The sequence below is a fragment of the Aquarana catesbeiana genome, linkage group LG03, assembly GCF_042186555.1.
Source record: "Aquarana catesbeiana isolate 2022-GZ linkage group LG03, ASM4218655v1, whole genome shotgun sequence".
In the NCBI taxonomy this organism is placed as follows: Eukaryota; Metazoa; Chordata; class Amphibia; order Anura; family Ranidae; genus Aquarana; species Aquarana catesbeiana.
The window spans coordinates 185,812,581-185,836,904 of record NC_133326.1 but is presented as its reverse complement, the minus strand read 5'-3'; the positions used below and the strand labels follow the sequence as shown (position 1 = coordinate 185,836,904).

General features: G+C 43.2%; 1 protein-coding gene across 2 annotated transcripts in view; it reads left to right on the top strand.

Moving 5' to 3' along the window:
* RELN (reelin) overlaps nucleotides 1-24,324 on the top strand; it is an 865,607-nt gene that overhangs the window by 790,037 nt on the left and 51,246 nt on the right. For both annotated transcript variants that reach the window (XM_073619618.1, XM_073619617.1), the window contains exons 50-55: nucleotides 2,576-2,832; nucleotides 3,941-4,095; nucleotides 4,650-4,864; nucleotides 6,758-6,935; nucleotides 10,358-10,533; nucleotides 10,726-10,829. In XM_073619618.1, coding sequence (XP_073475719.1) covers nucleotides 2,576-2,832; nucleotides 3,941-4,095; nucleotides 4,650-4,864; nucleotides 6,758-6,935; nucleotides 10,358-10,533; nucleotides 10,726-10,829 — 1,085 coding nt within the window. The remainder of the gene's footprint in view (nucleotides 1-2,575; nucleotides 2,833-3,940; nucleotides 4,096-4,649; nucleotides 4,865-6,757; nucleotides 6,936-10,357; nucleotides 10,534-10,725; nucleotides 10,830-24,324) is intronic.

Here is a 24,324-nt window from a genome sequence, read left to right as displayed (position 1 = left end):
TAGGAGCAAATTGCTCCTCCACCCCTGCTGCCCCCATGCTTTGGCATATATGCTCTTTTTTTTTAACTGTGGTGGTGAAATCACCTCCGACAGTGCTGGAGTCACGGCTTTATGTATCGTGGGAGCAAACGCTGTAGATGTCAAGATAAATAAATCCACGCTGCAGCTGAATGGCGTACCTGAAAACAAAAAATGGTTAACAATAAAACACAATAAAACATTGCAGAATAGAATACAGTAAAAAAGAGCAGAACAACAGAGAGAGAATAGAGAGAGAGAGAACAATGAAACGACAACTATTTTTGTTTTTTTTTATTTTATATTTTTTTGTTTTTTTTTCTATTTTTTACTTTTTTTTTTTTACACTTTTATTTGTTACTGTAACGGTTCGGTTACAGGTTCGGGTCTCTCAAAATGCGATGGCATCTTGGGAAACCCTGTGAATGTGTGTCCTAGTCTATGCAGTGCTGTACCCTACGCTAATACTCAACTAGTGTATGGTAGCATTCAAAACATTCACCAATGCAAAGACCAGGATTGTCAGGACAGGAGGGACAGGTGTCCCGCCTATATCCGCGCTTTCTACAGACACAAAATTTTCTTTGGGGGGCTCGTTGGGTAGAGGTACTCGGGAGGACATACGGAAAATGCCTCTCATGCAGCCGGCTTACTGCATTTGGTTTGGGAAGGTGAGGTGGAGCACCGTCTGGAAACAGAAGGGCTCTGACAATCTCTTCCTGGAATTTAAGGAAGGATCCAGTCCATCCTGAAGCTCTGTATAGCACATGAGCGTTCAGCAAAGCCAATTGAAACAAGTATACAGACACTTTCTTGTACCAGTGTCTGGCCTTGCGGGCAGTTAGGTACGGCGCCAACAACTGGTCTTTGAGGTCCACTCCTCCCATGTTAAGGTTGTATTTGTGGACACAGAGGGGTTTCTCCACAACACCAGTCGCCGTAGGAATTTGAACCGTCATGTCTGCATGAAGGGAGGAAAGAACTCTCCCCCAGCCTAAGATGGGAATCTACAAGCCTCTGGGGTAAGCCCCGGTGATTAGGTCGCACTGTGCCACATGTGCCAATTTGATGAACAAACAAGTGACTAAAAAGTGGCACGCTCATGTAATAATTGTCTACATACAAATGGTACCCCTTTCCGAATAAGGGTACACCAAGTCCCACACAATCTTGCCAGCTCTCCCTATGTAGTCAGGGCCGTTCTCCGGCTCTACGTGACTATCTCTTCCCTCGTAAACCATAAAACTGTATGTATAGCCTGTGGCCCTGTCACAGAGCTTATACATCTTGACCCTGTATCTGGCATGCTTGCTGGGAAGTTACTGTTTAAAAGACAAGCGGCCAGAAAACTTAATCAGGGACAAATCAACGCAGACAAGTTGATGGGGAGTAAACAAGGCTGCCAAACGTTGGTTGAAGTGGTTTACGTGGGGCCGAATTTTGTAGAGCCGATCATATCCAGGGTCTCCATGAGGACGACAGAGTTCATTGTTGTTGAAGTGCATGAACCGCAAGATCTGCTCGTATCGTGCCCTCGCCATGGAAGCAGAGAACACGGGCATATGGTGAATTGGGTCAGTGGACCAATATGCCCGCAACTCACTCTTTTTAGTTAAGCCCATGTCGAGGGATAGGCCCAGAAAGGTCTTAAATTCGGAAACCATAATTGGTTTCCAATCTCTGGCAAGGGAGGACTGGGGATTAGCGGTGATGTATTGACCAGCATACAAATTGCTTTGGTCCACAATAGATCTATAGAGATCTTCGGTGAAAAACAGCGAATAAAAATCAAGTGACGTAAAATCAACTGTTTCCACCTGAATTCCGGGTTGGCCAGTGAATGGGGGAAGTACGGGTGCTGCCGAAGTGGTGGGCTCCCAATTCGGATTGGCGAATTCTGCAGGAAGGACACTATGGGCGCGACGGGCCTGTCTTTGTCTTCTTGGTGGCAGCGGAACACTACTTGTGCTTGCCACCTCACCAGCTTGAACTGCACTTATGGGACTCGCCACGTCACCATGTGTTACTGCAGTGCTGGTTTGACTATGACCAGGGTGTATTAGGCCGCTGGCCCTTGCCAGTTGACCAGAAGGAATAGCGGCGCTAGTACTTCTCTGCTCCATACAAGAACCCTGCGGTTCTTGCACCTCAACAGCAGAAGAAGATTTGGGTCTGGTACGCCTGACCTTGGCAGGGACCACAAATCGGTCGTCAGGGCTATCTGTCATGGAGACACTGTCATCTACAGGATCATATTCTGAGCCTGAATCTGACAGATGAGTAACTTCCTCTTCACTATTTGTCATGCTCAGAAATGTGTAGGCCTCTTCACTAGTGTACCTTCGATTTGCCATTTTGGGCTCTAAATTTACTGGTACACTAGTGAGATTCACAGGTAAAAAAGCTCCTAGGCTGTCAGCAACTGTATCAAAATGCTACCAAAAAAATTCCATGTTTGTAAATTCCCCCAAACTTTCTGTTCCTTTAGTAAATTGACTTATCCATAGCAAAATAATCTTAAGCGGCAATACTAACTGTGTTTGCTTTTTACTTACAGCTTTATAAATATCCTCTTGCCACTCAGTGCTAAAACTGTTGGCACCCGTTTCCGCTGGTGGCAGCCCAAGCATGATGGATTGGATCAGAATGACTGGGCCATTGATAACGTGTTGATAGCAGGTTCTGTGGATCAAAGTACAGTGATGCTGGATACATTCAGCAGCGCTCCACTGCCACACCATGAACGCACTCCAGCTGATGCAGGCCCTACTGGAAGAATAGAATTTGATTTCTTCTCTGAAGACAAAACTGCAGGTAACATATCTGAAATAAATATCACTCTGGCTTAACAGCTTGATAGGCTGCATTAATTCTGTTTTCCATAATAACCTCCTGTGTTTTCCAAATCATAGTGGATGGCATTTACTGTGATCTCTAATCATTAATATGTACCTGGTACAATTATTTCTTGGTAATCAGTTGTAGTACTTCAAGCTCAATTGCTTCCAAAGTACTATTTGTAGGAAAGGTTTAGAACCTCTGTCATGTTTTAAGTACTCCTGTGTTTTCCTAATTCATTGACACCTATTCCCCTCTTTTTTTTGTTCGGCAGTGGTTATACACCACAATAAAAACCTGATGTAAGTTCTAACTCTTTTGAAATTAAAAAAAGAAAAAAGAGAAAAATTTGCCTATAATGAGTGCTAAAATGTATTTAAAGTGTATGCAAACTCAGTGGACAATGCTGTGTCTATATCTGTGTCCATACTAGTATTTTTGCTTGGAGACATTGTCAATCACCACAGCAGGACTGTGCATGGGCAGAGGCTGCAAAACTAACCATGGGAGACACAACGTCCTGTAACTTCTAGCAGAAATCCTATGTACACAAACTAACCACGCCAGCATGAATCTGCTTCAATGCTTGGCGGGGTTGGATTAAAACAGGAATCAAGGGGAACTGGTAAAATTAATAGCTATTGACAGCACTAGAAAAAAAAGGCTAGAACTGTATGAAAACACATATATGGAATCTTAATTTTGGGGGTAACATCACTTTAAAGTAAACCTGACCTGGCCTAAAATGTGCCTAAGGTAACTGCAGAGCTAAAGTGCAGGTACTTCGACTGTGTCCTTTTGGAGACCTTTGGATGTTAAAAGCAGGCTATAAACAGGATCTCAACTTCCCTCCAGGTCAAGATTAAGCTCCACTAAACCCCACTCCTTAAGCCCTGTTGGTCCAGGCACTAAGACAAACCCCCACTACTTTCGAACTGCGCTTTAGTACTATTGTTTCCACTGACACTTTTTGGGCCGGGTTCAGGTTAATTTACTGATGTATGAACATTTACATTTACATTGACATACATACTTCACTAATAAATCTTGCCCACATTTTCATATGATGGTATCTGTTTTGAAGTGAATGAGCATTGGCTTTTCCATGATGACTGCAGCATTGAGAGGTTCTGTGAATCACCCGATGGTGTTATGATCTGTGGAAGCCATGATGGAAGAGAAGTATATACAGTGACCCATGACTTAACTCCAGCAGAAAACTCGATCATGCAGTTTAAGGTAAATATGCAGACCTATTTATTACATATGTATTATATTCGTCCTCCTACCTTCATTTCTATAACATAAGAGGAAGGTGTTCTGTAGTTCAGCAGAGGAGAACTCATGCAGGGCTGACAGCACTGTTTAGGATTTCTGTCCAGTAGAGGCAGAACTGTCAGCTCACTACAGAAATTAGGAGCTCTTGGATTTCTGGCAGGATCAGCAGGTATGTTTTTGTATTTGAAGAATTTTTATAGTAACAAAATATGGGAAGATGTGCATTTATTGCAGAGATCTACTGAATATATATTTTTACCCGGAGATACAGTTTAACAGAATTCCATCCATCTCACCATTTTAACTAACATACCTTATTTATTAAGTTTAGTTTCCATTTGTCATAGTGGTATAATTTAAAGAGCCTGCTCAAGCAAACAGTGCAGGGAGCAAAATGTAATTTATCTTTGGCTGTTTGGTCTACTAAAAAATAAATTCTGATCGGTAGCTATGAGTTCCTGCAATTTGTCTTTTATGTATTTATTTATTGTTTCTTTTTGACTTTCATGTTATAGATAGCAGTTGGGTGTAAGAACTCTGAGAAGAATGTGCAAAACAATGTGCATGTGCAGTACTCCACTGACTTTGGTGTGAGCTGGAGTTATGTGGTTCCACAGTGTCTACCTGCTGATCCTAAATGTTCTGGGGGTGTTTCACAGCCGTCTGTATTCTTTGCCACTAAAGGATGGAAGCGAGTAATCTACCCTCTTTCAGACAATCTGATTGGAAAGTAAGTATGTATAAATACATTGCATCTCATGTAGCACAGTGAAATAAGAACAGTATGCTTTACACAACAGTAAACAGTAAAACTTTCATTTTTTAATCTGCACAGACAAAATTACGGTTGAAGTACTAGAAGGTAACAGACAGGTTGTGTTTGATGCATTTGAATTACTGAGACCCGATCTTAAACTGGCATTCATGTACCACTTTGTTTACATAGATCAATTGTTTTGCATATTTAAAAATAGCAGAGGGTCCCTAAACTGCTAAAGTGATTGCTCAATCTTAAAATATTAATTTCTTGAAAAGATTGCTTGTTTCAGTCACACTCCTGGATAAAAGCATTGTATAATCAAGCCACTGCAAAAATAAGATATCTTAACCATTATTCCAACATTTTTTCCATTGCAAGGGGAACCCAGAAGGACTGCTCTCTATCCCCCATCCTATTTAGTTTGGCCTTGGAACTATTGGCCCTTCTCTTCAGAGCTGACCCTGCCATCCATCAGCCTCGCCCTCTTCACTAATGATTTACTTTTGACTATAACTTAACCAATGGTTACCCTTCCAAACCTATTCTCTGTTAGCAAATTTTCTAAAATAACTGACTGTTAATAAAAACAAATTGCCTGTTCTCAATATATCTTTTCCTGATAGGGTAGTCACTATACTCAAACAGAACTTTAACTTTAAATGGCCAACCTTCTGTATCGAATACCTGGGGATAAATCTGACCCAGTGTTCAAACCTTATACTCAGCACATTACATTCCAACTTTCTGAAACCTTCAAAACCTAATATCTGTTTGGTCAAAATATACACTGTCCTCGATAAGGAAAAGTAATACTACCAAAATGACTATTCTTCCAAAACTCCTCTATCTGTTTTTTACCCTTCCTATTCCCATCCTAACCTTTACACTCAAGTCATACCATACCATCCATACTATATGACATTTATATGGTCCTATAAGAAACCCAGCATCACTAAACACACAATGCACATACATAAACGCCAGAGAGGACTAGGTGTTCCCAATTTCCTTAAATAATTCAAGTTAACTCAAATGACTCCTTTAATATCTAGCCTAAGAAGCCCGTTTGTGGGTAACCCAGAACCATATTTTTACATGTGAACATCCCAGCACTGGCTCCCATCTAAATCGAAATCTCAATGTATGAGCCCCTCATTTTTTTACATCACTGAAACCTAACATTTTAACAGAGGTGTGTGGTCCCCATGGAACCAGTATGCCCATACTTTATGTCTAACTGATAGCTATACTTCTGTATAAACATGGGAATTGGAAGGAACATATCAGAAATTCCAGAGCCATTTTTTCCCCATTTTTGCTTGTCCTTGGGTAGTGAATTCTTCCTCGCTTACCTTTCCTTGACCCTTTCCTTCCTTCTATTTCATTCTCTACTTTTACTTTAGTTACAGTGAGTGCATTGCAGATCATGCACCCTCCCTATACCAGTTATTACAAATATTCTTATCTCATTGTAAACTTACCAATGGTAGAAAACATCAATATGTGACTCTCTGTAACTTGTAAACTGTAAAAGCCTTCTAATAAAAAAAAAATATTGAAAGTGAAAAGACTGCTTGTTCAGTTCAGTATGGATCAGTACTGTTTCTGGATCAAAAAAAGTCTTTTTTGACAAAGAACATAGTAAAAAATTGACAAGTAACTCATTTTTAGTTGAAATAATAATGGTGTCACACAATTCTATAAAGCAAAGATAAGAAAATGTTGTTTGATTACTAGTACCCATTGATTTCACATTAACAACCAGGTTTATAGCCTTGATTCAAAGCTTCATCTTTTCCAGCCATAAGTATTTTATTTTCAGAGATTTGTGATTTGCCAGGTATAACTAGTTGTTTTCTATAGCCCTGTCAGGTTTCGATTTTACCAAAAATATTCAGATATTCAATGGGGAATTGACAATTTCTACATTGGACCTGGCTGCCTGGACAACTGTAATGGCCATGGTGATTGCCTGAAAGAGCAGTGTATATGTGATCCAGGATATACTGGACCAAACTGTTACCTGTCACATCCATTAAAGGTTTGTACTAATACACACTACCATGTGTTTTTGTTTGCCTTACTATGCTTTGGCATGCAGTATTTACCTAATATTAATGCACACCTCTGTAACATAGAGGATCTATTCACATGTACTGTATGTGTTGCAGTAATGTGCAATAAAATGTGTGTTGCCACAACGCATGTACCACGGTAGGGTGCCTTTCATGTTAATTGGAAAACAAAAACATAAACAGGCAAAGCACCCACATTGCATCATATCACAACAATGTATTATATTGGGCTGCCTCAGAAAAATGGTGCATGCCAGCTTTTGGCTTATGTATTGTGCACTGGTAGGCCATTGAAAATGGATGGGCTGTCCTAATGCAAAGCATGTTAACAAGCCACACAATTTTTTTTATTATTATACAGGCTTAATATAGTGCCAGCAGTTTGCACAGTGCTTTACAACATTGGGGCAGACAGTACTGTTGCAATACAATTCAATACAGTAGGAATTAGAGGACCCTGCTCGTTAGAGCTTACAATCTAGGAGGGAGGGGCAAGTGATACAAATGGTAATAACTGTGGGGGATGAGCTGATGAAGAAAATAAAAGAACAGTTGTTAGGTGAGGGGATAATAGGCTTCTCTGAAGAGAAAAGTTTTCAGGGATTGCCTAAAAGTAGATAGAGTTGAAAATAGTCAGACAGATTGGGGTAGGGAATGCCAAAAGATGGGAGAGGCTTGTGAGAAGTCCTGAAAGCGAGTATGGGAGGAGGTGAAGCAGGCTTGAATGGAGGAGAAGATTCGGATGCCGCACACCGGATGTAGTCAAAAAATTTTCACTTTATTGAAAAAATGGGATCATCAAAATAACAAGACTGTCATGCAGAAAGTACAGATAAGCTGACGCGTTTCGCACTCAGGACTGAGTGCTTACTCATAGCTAACAAATATTAAAAAGACAAACTTTTATATAGCTCAATGGGGTATCACATGATTGCCCAATTAGATGGTCATTGAGTCTCAGCTGGAAGCCGATTTAATGAGGTCTTGGCATCTGCTGGCTATTTGGTGTGTTAACTGATTGAGAAATGTTTTCAAAACCGTGACATGTAAATAGATGACAAAGAAGGTGAAAAAAGATGTGTATATGCACATGTGTAGGCAAAAAAATATATATGTGTGTATATATATATGGTGAATCCTATCAATAAACGTGTATATAATAATGAATATACTTCTATAACGTGTATATATAAAAGGTGATAAGAAAAATTGTGTAAAAAATATTTCTCATTAAAAAAAAGAAAATATATTAATAAAAATATTCAGACAACGTGCAAAGTAAATGTGAAGAATGAATGTAATAAAACTATATGTGAACAAAATATATAAATATGATGAAGCTCTCTGTAATATGCCGGTGAAGTGGATGAAACTCTCTATAATAAGCCAGAATAATACAGGTGAAATATAGAGCAATGTGACCTGAAATAATGCGTGATATGCCCGCGGTTGATAACAAGGTACATATAGGGCCCTATAATATTAGAAATAAACTGTGGGATTCTAAGACATAAAATCACGCTGATAAGGGTTGCCCTGATCTGGTCAAATGGCAGTGATATATGCAGGGTCCCAGTAGACTGACTTGTAGCGTGATTTTATGTCTTAGAATCCCACAGTTTATTTCTAATATTATAGGGCCCTATATGTACCTTGTTATCAATCCATTATTATATACACGTTTATTGATAGGATTCACCATATATATATACACACATATATATTTTTTTGCCTACACATGTGCATATACACATCTTTTTTCACCTTCTTTGTCATCTATTTACATGTCACGGTTTTGAAAACATTTCTCAATCAGTTAACACACCAAATAGCCAGCAGATGCCAAGACCTCATTAAATCGGCTTCCAGCTGAGACTCAATGACCATCTAATTGGGCAATCATGTGATACCCCATTGAGCTATATAAAAGTTTGTCTTTTTAATATTTGTTAGCTATGAGTAAGCACTCAGTCCTGAGTGCGAAACGCGTCAGCTTATCTGTACTTTCTGCATGACAGTCTTGTTATTTTGATGATCCCATTTTTTCAATAAAGTGAAAATTTTTTGACTACATCCGGTGTGCGGCATCCGAATCTTCTCCTCCATTCAAGCCTGCTTTGCCTAGCATTCAGCCAGCACCTGGAGCTCTTCTGCTCTGAAACTTCTACTTACACCTGGGTCAGTGTCAGCCTGAGCGGTGGAAATATTTTCTTTGCTTGTATGGGAGGAGGTGACGAGGGAGCTAGAGAGTAGGAGGTTTTGGGAGGAACGGAGAGGACGATTTGATTGGTATTTGAGACTAGGTTAGTGATGTAGCTGGGGGCTACATCAATTTATGTTTATTAACACACTGAAAAGCAGTGCTTAAGGGTGAATAGGCCCTTATTGTTTTCGTATATTTATGTCTACAAGCTGAAGGTCCCTGTTAAGTGGTAAATGCAGTCTTACTACAAAAGGGCCCTTTTCTCAAGATACCTCACTCCAAGGGAAAGGGAGACATTTGTCAAATAAGAATTAGTGGCCCTCTTATTAGACCAAAGTAATGGAGCCTGGAAAGCAGGTGTGTGCTCATCACACTGTGCCTAATTTTTCTGACATCCTTGATTATGGTGAAATCATATTATTTAGTACTAATAATATTAATGCAGCGCACTAATAATACTTTGTCAATCCATCCACTGGTATGCTAAATTGCCTAATACACATGCCGCTTTTTTCTGTAATGCAGCTGTGCCACTCAGGGCCAGTGCATCTTTCTGTGTGTGTGCTCCTGGTAAGAAGCTATGTACATCAACACAAACACTTAGTCCTGAAGCCTGAAGTTGCAAACTACTCCCCTGCACCCACCTCCTCAAAGCCAATATGAAACATGAAGTTTGGGCAAGCTGCACTTAGGGATCAGGACCCGTGCTTGTGAAGTTTCTAAGGCCTTGTTCACAGTGCCATAGAGGGCCATACACTGTCAAGAAGGAGCTTATTCCTGTGACTACTGGGCACAAAAATACACTCCATTGTGCTTGTGAAAGATTTCCAGCGGCTGTGCAAATGTGGCCCAACATGTAAGCACATATAGGAACATGTACTAGGGATTTTTTTCTTTGGCAGATGGGAATATATATTAGTTTAGAAAACACTGAGGTTTTAATGCTACTTTAACATGTAAAATCAGCTCTGGTAAGAACCTGGTCACTGTGTATTGCCTGCTGCCCAAGGTCTGGACCTGTATAGCATTCCTGTACTGAATATTGTGTATAGAGAACATAAAAAAGAGAAATTAATATATTCCTGTGAATATTATGGCACCTTTTAATGAACTGTTTAAATGTAATATGTGACTGAATACAGAATTACTGTAATAAACAAATAAAATGAATACACTGTTTTGTAGACCTTCCTGAAAGAGCGCTTTGACAATGATGAACTAAAACCTGATTCATGGTTGTCCATGGAAGGAGGGAAGACATGTATAGACTGTGGCATTCTAGCTGAGGATACTGCCCTTTACTTTGGCTCAGGCGCAGTACGTCAAACAATAACCCAGGACCTAGATCTGAGAGGAGCAAAGTAGGTTATACTACATTATCTCACTACATTGTGATTCTGTGCATGGGAGCATTACAGAAAACCACAAATATTTATATGGTCTGTTCAATATGTGCATTGTTTTTTGTTTTTTTTTTTCATAAAATAGCCTTATTAAAAACGTTATTGAAAAAAAATAGCAAGTATATTAACTGTACACTTAATTTTTGTTAGGTTTGTGCAATACTGGGCAAGAATTGGAAGTGAAAACATTACATCTTGTCATAGGCCCACATGCAGGAAAGAAGGCGTTCTTCTAGATTATTCTATTGATGGAGGTATGTTGGTGGAAGTGTATAACAATTTTTATAATAACTTTATAATAATTTTATTTATTTACATATTTAAAAAATGATATAACAAAGAAACATTATTATTAGTGTTATTATACAGGATTTGTAAGGGGTTCTACAAAATAAAGGATGTCAACAGTACAGTGGCAATGCAATTTAAGACAATAGGATTAGGAGGGCCCTGCTCAGGAGTGCCTACAACCTAAAAGAGAAAGCCAAGTGAAACAAAATGTAGTAACTGTGTGGGTATCAGTTGTTCAAGAAAGAAAAAAACAGTTGTTAGCTAGAGGCAGAAAAGTCTTACTTGAATAGATGAGTTTTTGAGGATCAAACAGAAAGAGTAGGAGATAGCTGTACAGGTTGGGATAGGTAGTTCCAATGGATTGGAGAGACTCTGGATGAAGTCCTTCATGCAACACCAGACAGCAGGAGGTCTTATGAGGAGTGAAAATAACACGTTGATTGATGTTTTGAGATAAGGTTGTTGATATACAGTATCTCACAAAAGTTTGTACACCCCTCACATTTTTGAAAATATATTATTATATCTTTTCATGTGACAACACTGAAAAAAATTACACTTTGCTACAATGTAAAGTAGTGAGTGTACAGCTTGTATAACAGTGTAAATTTGCTGTCCCCTGAAAATAACTCAACACACAGCCATTAATGTCTAAACTGCTGGCAACAAAAGTGAGTACACCCCTAAGTGAAAATGTCCAAATTGGGCCCAATTAGCCATTTTCCCTCCTTGGTGTCATGTGACTCATTAGTGTTATAAGGTCTCAGGTGTGAATCAATCAATCTCTCGTACTGGTCACTGGAAGTTCAACATGACACCTCATGGCAAAGAACTCTCTGAGGATCTGAAAAAAAGAATTGTTGCTCTACATAAAGATGGCCTAGGCTATAAGAAGATTGCCAAGACCCTGAAACTGAACTACAGCACGGTGACCAAGACCATACAGCGGTTTAATAGGACAGGTTCCACTCAGAACAGGCCTCGCCATTGTCGACCAAAGAAGTTCAGTGCACATGCTCAGCGTCATATCCAGAGGTTGTCTTTGGGAAATAGACGTATGAGTGCTGCCAGCATTGCAGCAAAGGTTGAAGGGGCCAGCCTGTCAGTACTCAGACCATACGCCACACACTGCATCAAATTGGTCTGCATGGCTGTCATGCCAGAAGTAAGCCTCTTCTAAAGATGATGCACAAGAAAGCCTGCAAACAGATTGCTGAAGACAAGCAGACTAAGCACATGGATTACTGGAACCATGCCCTGTGGTCTGATGAAACCAAGATAAACTTATTTGGTTCAGATGGTGTTAAGCGTGTGTGGCTGCAACCAGGTGAGGAGTACAAAGACAAGTGTGTCTTGCCTACAGTCAAGCATGGTGGTGGTCTGGGGCTGCATAAATGCTGCCGGTACTGGGGAGCTACATTTCATTGAGGAAACAATGAATCCTAACATGTACTGTGGCATACTGAAGCAGAGCATTATCCCCTCCCTTCAGGGACTGGGCCACAGGGCAGTATTCGAACATAATAATGACCCCAAACACACCTCCAGGACGACCACTGCTTGCTAAAGAAGCTGAAGGTAAAGGTGATGGACTGGCCAAGGATGTCTCCAGACCTAAACCCTATTGAGCATCTGTAGGGCATCCTCAAATGGAAGGTGGAGGAGCACAAGGTCTCTAACATCCACCAGCTCCATGATGTCATCATGGCGGAGTGGAAGAGGACTCCAGGGGCAACCTGTGAAGCTCTGGTGAACTCCATGCCCAAGAGGGTTAAGGCAGTGCTGGAAAATAATGGTAGCCACACAAAATATTGACACTTTGGGCCCAATTTGAACATTTTCAATTAGGGGTGTATTCTGTTATTATGTGTTGAGTTACATTATGTGTTGAGTTATTTTGAGGGGACAGCAAATTTACACTGTTAAACAAGCTGTACACTCACTACTTTACATTGTAGCAAAGTGTTTCTTCAGTGTTGTCACATGAAAAGGTATAATAAAATATTTACAAAAATGTGAGGGGTGTATTCACTTTTGTGAGATACTGTATCTGGGGGCAAAGTTTTTGTAAGTTGTTTATTTTAAATTTTATTAGATTGGTGATCAGAAGCCAGTGAATTGATTGATAGGGGTGGCAGACACTGAGCAGGTGGTAAGGTGGATGAGCCTGCCAGCAGCATTCGTGATAGAATGAAAGAGATGATAGCCTGTGTAAAGGTAAGCCAATGAGCAGGTAGTAGACATAGTAAAGGCGTGAATGATTTAGTAGCTTGGTGGTTCCAATTAAGAAGGGACACATTTTGAAAATGGTGGGGTGAAGATGCCGAAGAGAGAGAGGTCAGAGTCCAGGATTACACCTAGCACCTATAAAGGAAGGGAAGGATAGTTGTTGATTGAAGAGTCTGCATAAACAGCATAAAAAGCATAAACCCTACATAGTGCTACAATGACATTGGACACGTAGTGGATTAGTTAGGATTGAAAGCCTTGAAATGCATGCTGATGTATTCACACTGGTAATTATGACAGCTATCCAAAGGCATGTCTTGATCGTAACATACAATACACATGAATTAGTAGGCAGAATGAAAATGAAAACACTTGCTTAACCTCCCTGGCAGTATGATTATGTCAGATTTTTTGATGCTGAAAGCAGTACAATTATTTTGCATGGAAATTTGGCGTTTTATATTGTAAGCCTGTAATTCTTTTTTTTTAAATTCCTTTATTTTCACACTGAGTAGGTACAACCAGTTACATATTCATTTATAAAACAATGTCAGAATCAAGCACGAGAAATACAAATAGAAGATTACAACCCGTAGTATCAAAAACAACAGGGTCAATAGATCTAATTACTTAAATTAGCACCATAATCAAGGTTTGTGGGAATGGTACCCCAAAATAACACTACTGCCAATGTATGAGACCTTGGAAGTGCTCAGGGATCTTAATTGTTTGATTTAATGCTGACTTCCTTGAATGTTAGATTGCATCACTCAGTGATATAAGATATTTTTTCCGTGTGATTGGTAAAGGTGGGGATCTAACAAACTATGAAGCCCAGACTTGGGACCAATGAGAAGGTAGTGGATTTTAAGATTTTCTTTGTATCTGGACAAAAAGAAACCCATGAATGAGGATGCGTTATACAAAAACTGGTGTCCCCGGGGGTAGGAGAGAAATATAACCGGGATAAAGGGGGAAGGGAAGGCAAGGCAAGGAAAGGAAAGGGGAAGGGGACAGAGAGGGGAGTAGAAGCTGAGAGGTTGAGGTATTAGAGAAGAAGAGTACAGAAAGTATGGGAATATGAAATGTTAAGGTGTGTTGTCCTCTGCCTGAGGTATGGAGCTTGTCCACTAAGTTAGCTAGATTGTGCCATTTCCTGAAGATAGGCTTCCGTGTATATAAAATGCTGCCAGGGTCTCCAGGTCTCTCGAAAGGTCTCATCCCTATTGTGTAGGGTAGCAGTAAGATCCTCCATATCCCTTAATTCGTTTACTTTAGTAAACCACAAGGATTTCGCCGGAGGTCTTTCCGATCTCCAACACAAGGGAATGCATGCCTTTGCGGCATTCAGAAGTTGGATGGTGAGAGAGGTCTTATATTTCTTAATGGGTCGTTCTGATAGATGGAGCAGACAGGCTGCAGGGTTCCCCTCCAAGGAAACACCGGTGAGGTGTCCGATTGTGCGGGCAACCCCGAGCCAAAATGGGGCAAGCTTGGAGCATGACCAGAAGATGTGTAACATCGTCCCCTCCTCAGCACCACAACGCCAACAGAGGTTGGGTACCTGAGGGAAGAAGCGATGTAGAACAGCGGGGACCCTGTACCAACGTGTCATGATTTTGTAACAAGTTTCTTGAACCCTAGTAGCAATTGAGGATTTCTGAGCAAAGTAAATAATTTTTTGTCTCTGCACATCAGTGAATTGGGTTCCAAGTTCCGCCTCCCATTTAGTGAGAAACAGGGGTACGTACCCTTCCTCTGGTTGGGTTAGGGATGATTATATCAGTGAGAGACAGTGTCGTATCGGTTCCCCACGATGGCAAATGAGCTCCAGTTCAGTTAGTTTGCGGGTAATGCCTGATTTCCTCAGACAGCTGCGTAAAAAATTCCGCAGCTGTAAGCAGCTCCAAAAATCTAGGGGAGGGTCCGTCACCAACGTTCCGGCTTCTAAGGAAAGTTGGCCATTGGGCTCCAGGAAATCGTGTAAACGAAGTCTGGTGCCCATTGCCAGTCGCTTAAATTGTGGACTCTGAACTCCAGGTGGGAATTCCGGATTACCTAGAATCGGAACCATGGGGGACGGCTGCGGGGACACCGATGAATGCCGGAAAGCATCTCTGACCACCGTTAGGGTGTTGCCCAGGGTGGGGTGCTCTGCGAGGTCCTTAGGCAATGGTGTAGTAATCCAAGGCCAACTCTTGGCCAAACCCCCGGAATCTTCTTCCTCCATAGCGACCCAGTGTTTCGCCTCCGCGTGACAGTGCCAGTCCACCAACCTAGTTAGGTGGACTGCTCTGTAATAAACCTTAATGTCCGGCAGGCCCACCCCTACTTTTCGCCAGATAAAGAAGTTGGAGTCTAACTCGTGGTTTGCGGTGGGACCAGACAAAGGCCCGGAACAGGGAGTCAATTCATTTGAAAAACGCTGGAGGCAGTCGGATGGGAAGCGCCTGTAGCAGGTATAACACCCTTGGCAGTAAAGTCATCTTAAGGGCACTACATCTGCCGAACCACGTCAGCGTCAAAGAGTGCCAGTGTAAGAGGTCAGTTTTGAGACGTAAGAGTAGTGGGGCAAAATTAGCCGAGTACAGTTCAGCAGGATCTGATGTGATGTCAACTCCTAGGTATCGTATAAGCTTGGTTGCCCATCTCAGTGGAAAGGACGAGCGTAAACGTTGGACAATTCCTGTTTCTACCGTTATGTTAAGGATGGAGGATTTGGTTAGATTGATCTGGAATGAAGAGAGAGTGCCATATTCTTGAAGGGATCGTAGCAGGTTGGGGAGAGAAGTAAGTGGTTCTGTTAAAAAGAAGATAAGGTCCTCCGCAAAAGCGGCCACCTTATAGGATCCTACAATGTCAGAGGTCGCCCTTATCGTGCACAAAAGGGGTTCTAGGGACAAGATAGAGATCAGGGGGGAAAGGGGGCAACCCTGTCGTGTGCCATTTCGGATATCAAAAAAGTCCGATCTCGTCTCATTTACCCTAACCGATGCAGTGGGGTGAGTATACAAGGAGAGTATCCACTGCAACATGGATGAACGAAGGCCTATGTGCTCCAAAGTTGCCCGGATAAAGGACCAGTCGACGCGATCAAAGGCCTTCTCCGCGTCGGTTGACAGCAGGAGAAGAGCCCGTTTGGTGGTCTTTGCCGCATGTATCAGATTAATAACTCGGATAGTGTTGTCCCTTGGTTCTCGTAGCGGCACAAAGCCTGCCTGGTCTCTGTGAATCAGACTCGGTATGTGGGGGAGCAGCCTATTAGCTAAAATCTTGGCAAAAAGTTTAGGGTCCGAATTCAGGAGTGCAATTGGGCGATAGCTCCCACAGAGTGACGGATCTTTACCCTCTTTCGGTATGAGGGAGATATAGGCCCTTAGGGTGTCTATTGGGAATAAGTTCCCCTCCGTAAGGGTGTTGAGAGCAGAGACCAAAGGTTTCGACAGTATGTCAAAAAAGGTTTTGTAGTACACTGGGGCTAGACCGTCAGGGCCAGGGGCCTTTTTTGGTTTCGAAGAGGCCAGTGCCACTCCCAGTTCTTCAACAGTCAAGGATTCCTCCAACTCCTCCCTTACATCCTCTGGTAGTGATGGCATGCCTGAGGCAGCTACGTATGCTTGGGGGGTAAGCCTGCCCTCCAAGGGGGAGTCCATAGGTTGCGGTCTGTCTAAATTATAGAGGCCTGTATAGAAGGAACGGAACTCCTCTGCCATGTCCGAAGAGGTATTTAGCTTCTGTCCCGTGGATGACTGTATGTGAGGGATATATGTTTTCGTGCGAGGGCCCTGCAGGGCTCTGGCCAGGAGTGACCCAGGTTTGTTTGAGAACTCGAACATAGTACGACGTGCCCATGCTAGTTTCTGTTTGGTCTTATGAAATAACAGTGTACAAAGTTCCTCACGGGCCTTCTGTAGATCCCGGAAGGTTGCGCGGGCAAGACTAGCTTTATGTATACTCTCTAGCTTGCGAATTGATGCTAGGAGTTCCTCCGTGCGTTTCAGTCTATCCCGTTTGAGACGGGCTCCTATTTTGATCAGTGCACCTCTCACAACCGTCTTGTGGGCTTCCCAGACCACAAGGGGGTTGGGAACTGACCCCTCATTGACAGAAAAGTACTCCCGCAGTGCGTGCAGTATCTCTGAATGGGTTTCCTCCGATTGAAGCAGTGCTTCATTCAGTTGCCAGGATGGGGGAGACCTAGTCATTGGCCCCAACTGGAGAGTCAGTTGAACTGGTGCATGATCGGAGAAAGATATGACATCTATGGACGTAGATACCACTTTGTTAAGATCTTTATGTGACAACAGCAGATAGTCTAACCGTGAGTAGGTGTGGTGCACCTGGGAGTAAAATGTATAGTCTCTGTCTTGGTTGTGGAGCAACCGCCACGGGTTAACTAGGTGTAGGGTATGGAGGTCCGCCTTGAGACGCCTCAGACGAGAGTAGGACATGTGTGAGGCTCCACGTGAGACGTCTAAGGTCGGATCCATGGCAAAATTAAGGTCTCCGCCAAAAATAAGCATCCCCTCAGAGAACTCCAAGAGCTCAGAGAGGAGCTTGCGCAAAAACTGAGGGTGATTCACATTAGGGAAGTAGACATTTGCGAAGGTGACCTGCACATCAGACACCCTTCCCTTTAGGAGAAGAAAGCGACCCTGCTCGTCTGCCCGCTGTGCCTCAAACACCCATGGAACCGACCTGGCCAAAATAATGCTGACCCCTTTCATAGTTACATAGTTACATAGTAGGTGAGGTTGAAAAAAGACACAAGTCCATCAAGTCCAACCTATGTGTGTGATTATGTGTCAGTATTACATTACATATCCCTGTATATTGCGGTCATTCAGGTGATTATCTAATAGTTTCTTGAAGCTATCAATGCTCCCCGCTGAGACCACCGCCTGCGGAAGGGAATTCCACATCCTTGCCGCTCTTACAGTAAAGAACCCTCTACGTAGTTTAAGGTTAAACCTCTTTTCTTCTAATTGTAATGAGTGGCCACGAGTCTTATTAAACTCTCTTCTGCGAAAAAGTTTTATCCCTATTGTGGGGTCACCAGTACAGTATTTGTAAATTGAAATCATATCCCCTCTCAAGCGTCTCTTCTCCAGAGAGAATAAGTTCAGTGCTCGCAACCTTTCCTCATAACTAAGATCCTCCAGACCCTTTATTAGCTTTGTTGCCCTTCTTTGTACTCGCTCCATTTCCAGTACGTCCCTCCTGAGGACTGGTGCCCAGAACTGGACAGCATACTCCAGGTGCGGGCGGACCAGAGTCTTGTAGAGCGGGAGAATTATCGTTTTATCTCTGCAGTTGATCCCCCTTTTAATGCATGCCAATATTCTGTTTGCTTTATTAGCAGCAGCTTGGCATTGCATGCCGTTGCTGAGCCTATCATCCACTAGGACCCCCAAGTCCTTTTCCATCCTAGATTCCCCCAGAGGTTCTCCCCCCAGTGTATAGATTGCATTCATATTTTTGACACCCAAATGCATTATTTTACATTTTTCTACATTGAACCTCATTTGCCATGTAGTCGCCCACCCCATTAATTTGTTCAGGTCTTTTTGCAAGATTTCCACATCCTGCGGAGAAGTTATTGCCCTGCTTAGCTTAGTATCGTCTGCAAATACAGAGATGGAACTGTTTATCCCATCCTCCAGGTCATTTATGAACAAATTAAATAGGATTGGTCCCAGCACAGAACCCTGGGGGACCCCACTACCCACCCCTGACCATTCTGAGTACTCCCCATTTATCACCACCCTCTGAACACGCCCTTGTAGCCAGTTTTCAATCCATGTACTCACCCTATGGTCCATGCCAACGCACCTTATTTTGTACAGTAAACGTTTATGGGGAACTGTGTCAAATGCTTTTGCAAAATCCAGATACACCACGTCTATGGGCCTTCCTTTATCTAGATGGCAACTCACCTCCTCATAGAAGGTTAATAGATTGGTTTGGCAAGAACGATTCTTCATGAATCCATGCTGATTACTGCTAATGATATCATTCTTATTACTAAAATCTTGTATATAGTCCCTTATCATCCCCTCCAAGAGTTTACATACTATTGATGTTAGGCTAACTGGTCTGTAATTCCCAGGGATGTTTTTTGGGCCCTTTTTAAATATTGGTGCTACATTGGCTTTTCTCCAATCAGCTGGTACCATTCCAGTCAATAGACTGTCTGTAAAAATTAGGAACAACGGTCTGGCAATCACCTGACTGAGTTCCCTAAGTACCCTCGGATGCAAGCCATCTGGTCCCTGTGATTTATTAATGTTAAGTTTCTCAAGTCTAATTTTAATTCCGTCCTCTGTTAACCATGTAGGTGCTTCCTGTGTTGTGTCATGAGGATAAACACTGCAGTTTTGGTTACTGAAGCCCCCCGATTCACTCGTGAAGACTGAGGAGAAGAATAAATTCAATACCTCTCCCATCCTTTGTAACCAAATGTCCTTCCTCATTCATTATGGGGCCAATATGGTCTGTCCTCCCTTTTTTACTGTTTACATACTTAAAGAATTTCTTGGGATTTTTTTTGCTCTCCTCCGCTATGTGTCTTTCATGTTCTATCTTAGCTATCCAAATTGCACCCTTACATTTCTTATTGCATTCTTTATAAATTCTGAATGCTGTGGATGATCCCTCAACCTTGTATTTTTTGAAGGCCTTCTCCTTTGCTTTTATATGCATTTTTACATTGGAGTTAAGCCATCCAGGATGTTTGTTCGCTCTTTTAAATTTATTACCCAATGGGATACATTGGCTAATGCCCTTATTTAATATGCTCTTAAAGCAAACCCATCTCTCCTCTGTATTCTTTGTTCCTAATATTTTATCCCAATTTATGCCTTTTAGCAAGGTTTGTAGTTTAGGGAAGTTGGCTCTTTTGAAATTCAGTGTCTTTGTGTTCCCTTCATGTCTCCTATTTGTGTGATTTATACTGAAACTAATTGACCTGTGATCGCTGTTACCTAAATTGCCCCGTATTTCCACATCTGTTATCAGGTCTGTATTGTTGGTAATCAGTAGATCTAGTAATGTTTTATTTCTAGTTGGTGCGTCTACCATCTGACCCATAAAATTGTCCTGCAAGACATTAAGGAACTGGCGAGCCTTAAATGAATGCGCGGTTCCCTCCGCCCAGTCTATGTCTGGATAATTAAAATCCCCCATTATGATAACACTTCTCATCCTTGCTGCTAATCGACTTGGAAATCGGAGAGACACTGTGGTATGCTACAGGAAAGGCCCCGTTAGTCAGCCTAGGTATAGAATCTGCACGGAAGTGCTTCTCCTGCAGAAAAGCTACATGTGTTTTGCCCCTGCGCAGGTCAGCCAGAAGCTGCAAGCGCTTCTCCGGTATATTAAGGCCACGCACGTTTAGAGAGGTGATCTTAAGGTGACCCATTGTGTCTTCTGGCAGGGAAATGGATGACAGTATGCGTGCGGGAGAATCCCAAACACAGAACCCCCTTCAGGCAGAGGTCAAGGAAAGGAGAAAATAGACCAGGGGGAGAGAATAGAAGGGTGAGAAAGGAGGAGGGGAAGAGGGATGGGGTGAGGGTAGTAAACGGTTTCTGTCGTATACTAACTATGGGCCCCTATTGCACACTGAAGTGTCCAATTAGGGGTCTGCCCTAATGTGGGGGTGAAAAGTGCGTTGAGATCTACTCTAAAATAAGTAGAGTTTAGGCAGTAATCTGAGTAAACATAGAAGGTGGAGATGTGGGGGAATAGCGCCTCTGAGAATCACCGTGTTTCTAATATGAGAACCAACACAGCTAAACATAACCTTTGATGAGTGGTACCTGCAGCGAAGCTGCCGAGCACCCTCCGCTGCGACCATTCGGTGATGGTGTCTCCAGGAGGCCCATGGACGTCAGAACGAACCCCATTACCAGTGCAATCGATAGAAATTGCCGGCAGGATCCATGCTGGCGCCTCACGGCATGGCCCGCAACACCAGGACCAAGGGTCTTTTACCTTCGCATCGAGAAGTACAGAAGCGAGTCATGGAGGGCGAGGTCAGAACTAACATTGCAAATGTAAAACAATAAGATAATAAAATAATGAAATAAAACGCTATAAGTAACACAACAGAACATAACAAACAGAGCATGTCACCTACAATTGTCACGTCCCTGGGATTGTTACACATTATGGCACTACGCCTCCCTCCCCCTCCTAATGCGTAGCTACTTGCATATCCACCAGGAAAGAGCTAAGGGGAGGAGAGGGTCTTGGAGGTACCCCGGGTGGCTAACAAAGTACCCATTAAACAAAAAAGGGGGAGATCAGAGAAACAGACCGGGCCCCCAGGACTCTTATCTGAGATTGGGGAGCCAACATGTCCAGGAGAAAACAAAATTTAGCAGAAGCATCCCGCGGTGCCGGGGCTGAAGGCCCGTTTGCTGTCTCCCCCACTGCATCCGCCCCTCCCACCGGCCACCAATAGTGAATCCGTATGGGAGAAGCGGCGTGCAGGACAAGGCTAATAATAAACTGAATTGACCCGGCACCTCACTGAGCAGGCTAGCAAATGTCAGTTGACATACCGTAGTTCCCAAGTGGGGTTCAAAGGCACATCCATGGGACAGGAATCCTCAGAGTGTTCTATGTAGGGTAGTCAACTCGGACCCGGGAAGTCGCCCATCGAAGCGGTTTCACCGACCTCTTGTAGGGGAGGATCTAGTGTTCTTGGAATACCCAGAGAGGTAATGTAGTGTGAGCGTTCATCATGTCTTACCAGTCCTTGGGATGAGATGAAAAATTAAGCTTCGGAGGACCTCGGGTGAGGTCTAACAGTGTCTGGACTAGTGGCGCGTGAGCTCGGTCTACGGACACGTTGCGACCTGGGCAGAGGTGGGCCCAAGGCCTCCAGGGACAACAGGTAGTCAAACCAGTTGGGGACACTTACAGCAGGCTTGGCTAGGAAGCTGAACAGGTCTGAGAGTTGGTCTGGTGAGCGTAGGTAGAATTCTGCTCCTCGCCTCCGCACAATGAGATGGAAGGGGTGATCCCAGCGATACGTCGCCTCCGCCGAACGGATTACCTCCAGCAGTGGTCTCAGAAGGCCCCGCATTGCTCTTGTTTGCCTGGAGATGTCCGGGTAAATCCGGATCAATGCACCGTCAAAGTCGATTGGGCCGCGTTCCCAAGCCAAGCGCAGGATTTCCTCTTTTATAGTGAAGAAATGCACCCTGCACAGGACATCTCGTGGGAGGTCTGTGGCAGCAGGATCCTGGGATTCTGCGGGGGGTGCCCTGGGTCCTGGAATACGGTGGACCCTGTTCAGCTCCAGCTCCGCAGCAGGCGGTTTTCCGAGAACCTGATTCAGGATAGCTACCACCGTTGCGCGTAGGTCTGACCCCATGGTGGCTTCAGGGATGCCACGGAGGCGCAAGTTGTTGCGTCTGCTCCTGTTCTCACCATCGTCTAACTTTAATTGTATATCCACAAGATGGCGGCGAAAGCCACGCTTCTCCTGTTCCATGGCGGCAATGCGGGCATCAGAGGTGGATGTAGAGGACTCCAGCACAGTGACCCTCTCTTCTACTGTGTCCACCTGTTGGCGCAAGTCGTGTAATTCCCTGGAGAGTGCATTAACTATGGATGCCGCCATTTCCTGCAGATCCTGCCTTGTGGGTAGACCGGACACAATGTCTCTGAGAGAGCCCTCCACATCACTACCTGTCTCCCTTGTATGGCCGTAGCTGGGTTGAATGTCTGTAATTGGGATCACAGGGGATAGTATAGGGGAGGCTGACCTGTCATCTGGAGCAGCTCGGTCTCCTCCAGCACTGGGTCCCGGCTGAGTGCCTTTCTTAGATGAGGCGGCGGCGCTCGTCGGAGGCACTCGAGGCGGCGCCATCTTGGCCAGCGCGGCGGGGGAAGAAACAGCGTGTTGCCTGAGGAAATAGTGGGTGATTTCCGAACCCTTCTGTGCCCCCAAGTCCAGCGGGTGTTTGCGGTCCCCTGGCATGAATTCCGGCTCTCACTGACACGGTTTACTGATCGTTCTCAGGGCTTCCCCACACAGAGCTCCGAGGTGTGCGTCCTCACTCTGCCATCTCTCGGCCACGCCCCCGTAAGCCTGTAATTCTTAGGAATAACTCACCTAAATCTGTCCAAACAAGAGTCTAGTAGACATCCCGGATATGATAAAGTTTGAAACACGAAATCATAAATTATAATATAATAAATAACTATAAATAATTATAACAAATAATAATAATACAAATGATTCAATAATGTAATCAAATCAAAAACACAGAAATTTGCTCAGTTGCAGAAATGTCGCTGTCATTACTTTCAGTGTTTGATGACGGATTTCCCCACAAATCACTATCGCTCAATTCTGCAAGTGTTCTGATTTATTATCGCTGTTTTCTAGCTGGTCTAAAACCACTTTTGATGTAAAGGGACGGTTTTGGTTGCTATGGACAATCTCCAATTTCCAGGCAGAAAGAACAGTATTTATAATATAAAACTGCATGCAGGGCACTGGACAAACTACTAGGGACAAAAGGGGTGTGAAATAAATTGATACAGTAATGTAGTCTGTAAGATTACAGTGTACTGTTTATGTATTGTGTTTTTTACTTTTTGAATTTGTCGCCGTGCTCCGTCCCCGTGTGTCGCAATGCTCGCAGGGAACGGAGCTCGGCTCTGTGATAGATCCGGCGGAGGACGGCTCACACATAGAGCAGGGAGGACATTGCAGGATCCAGGGGACAAGGTAAGTAAGCTATACATGGATCCTGCAACGCGCTTTTGGTGCTGAAAATCCACCCCGAGCCACACTAGGGAATACCGTCAAGGAGGTTAAAGTGGGTGTAAACCCTTACATATACCCAGTGAAGTGAACAGCCTCAGATGGTACACAGAGATTAAACAAATCTCCCCCTCCACAAAGGCAGAGGAAGGAAAAAACATGCAGAGCTGTGCTGTGAATAGACCAGCTCTCACCTAATCTATCTTTATGTACCCACCACGACACAGACTTCCAGCTGTTTTTATCTCGTGAGAACTTGTCAGAAGTTATCATGCTGATTACAGAGGAACGGAGCAGCAGAAAGACACAGGACTTAGGGCTTTGGAGAGAGATGTGCCCAGGTCAAATTCTATGAATGGGGTTTATATCCACTTTAAGTCAACATAAGTATGTTTGACTGAAGATTATGACATATTTTTCAACATTTCTAACTTGAGCTTTTT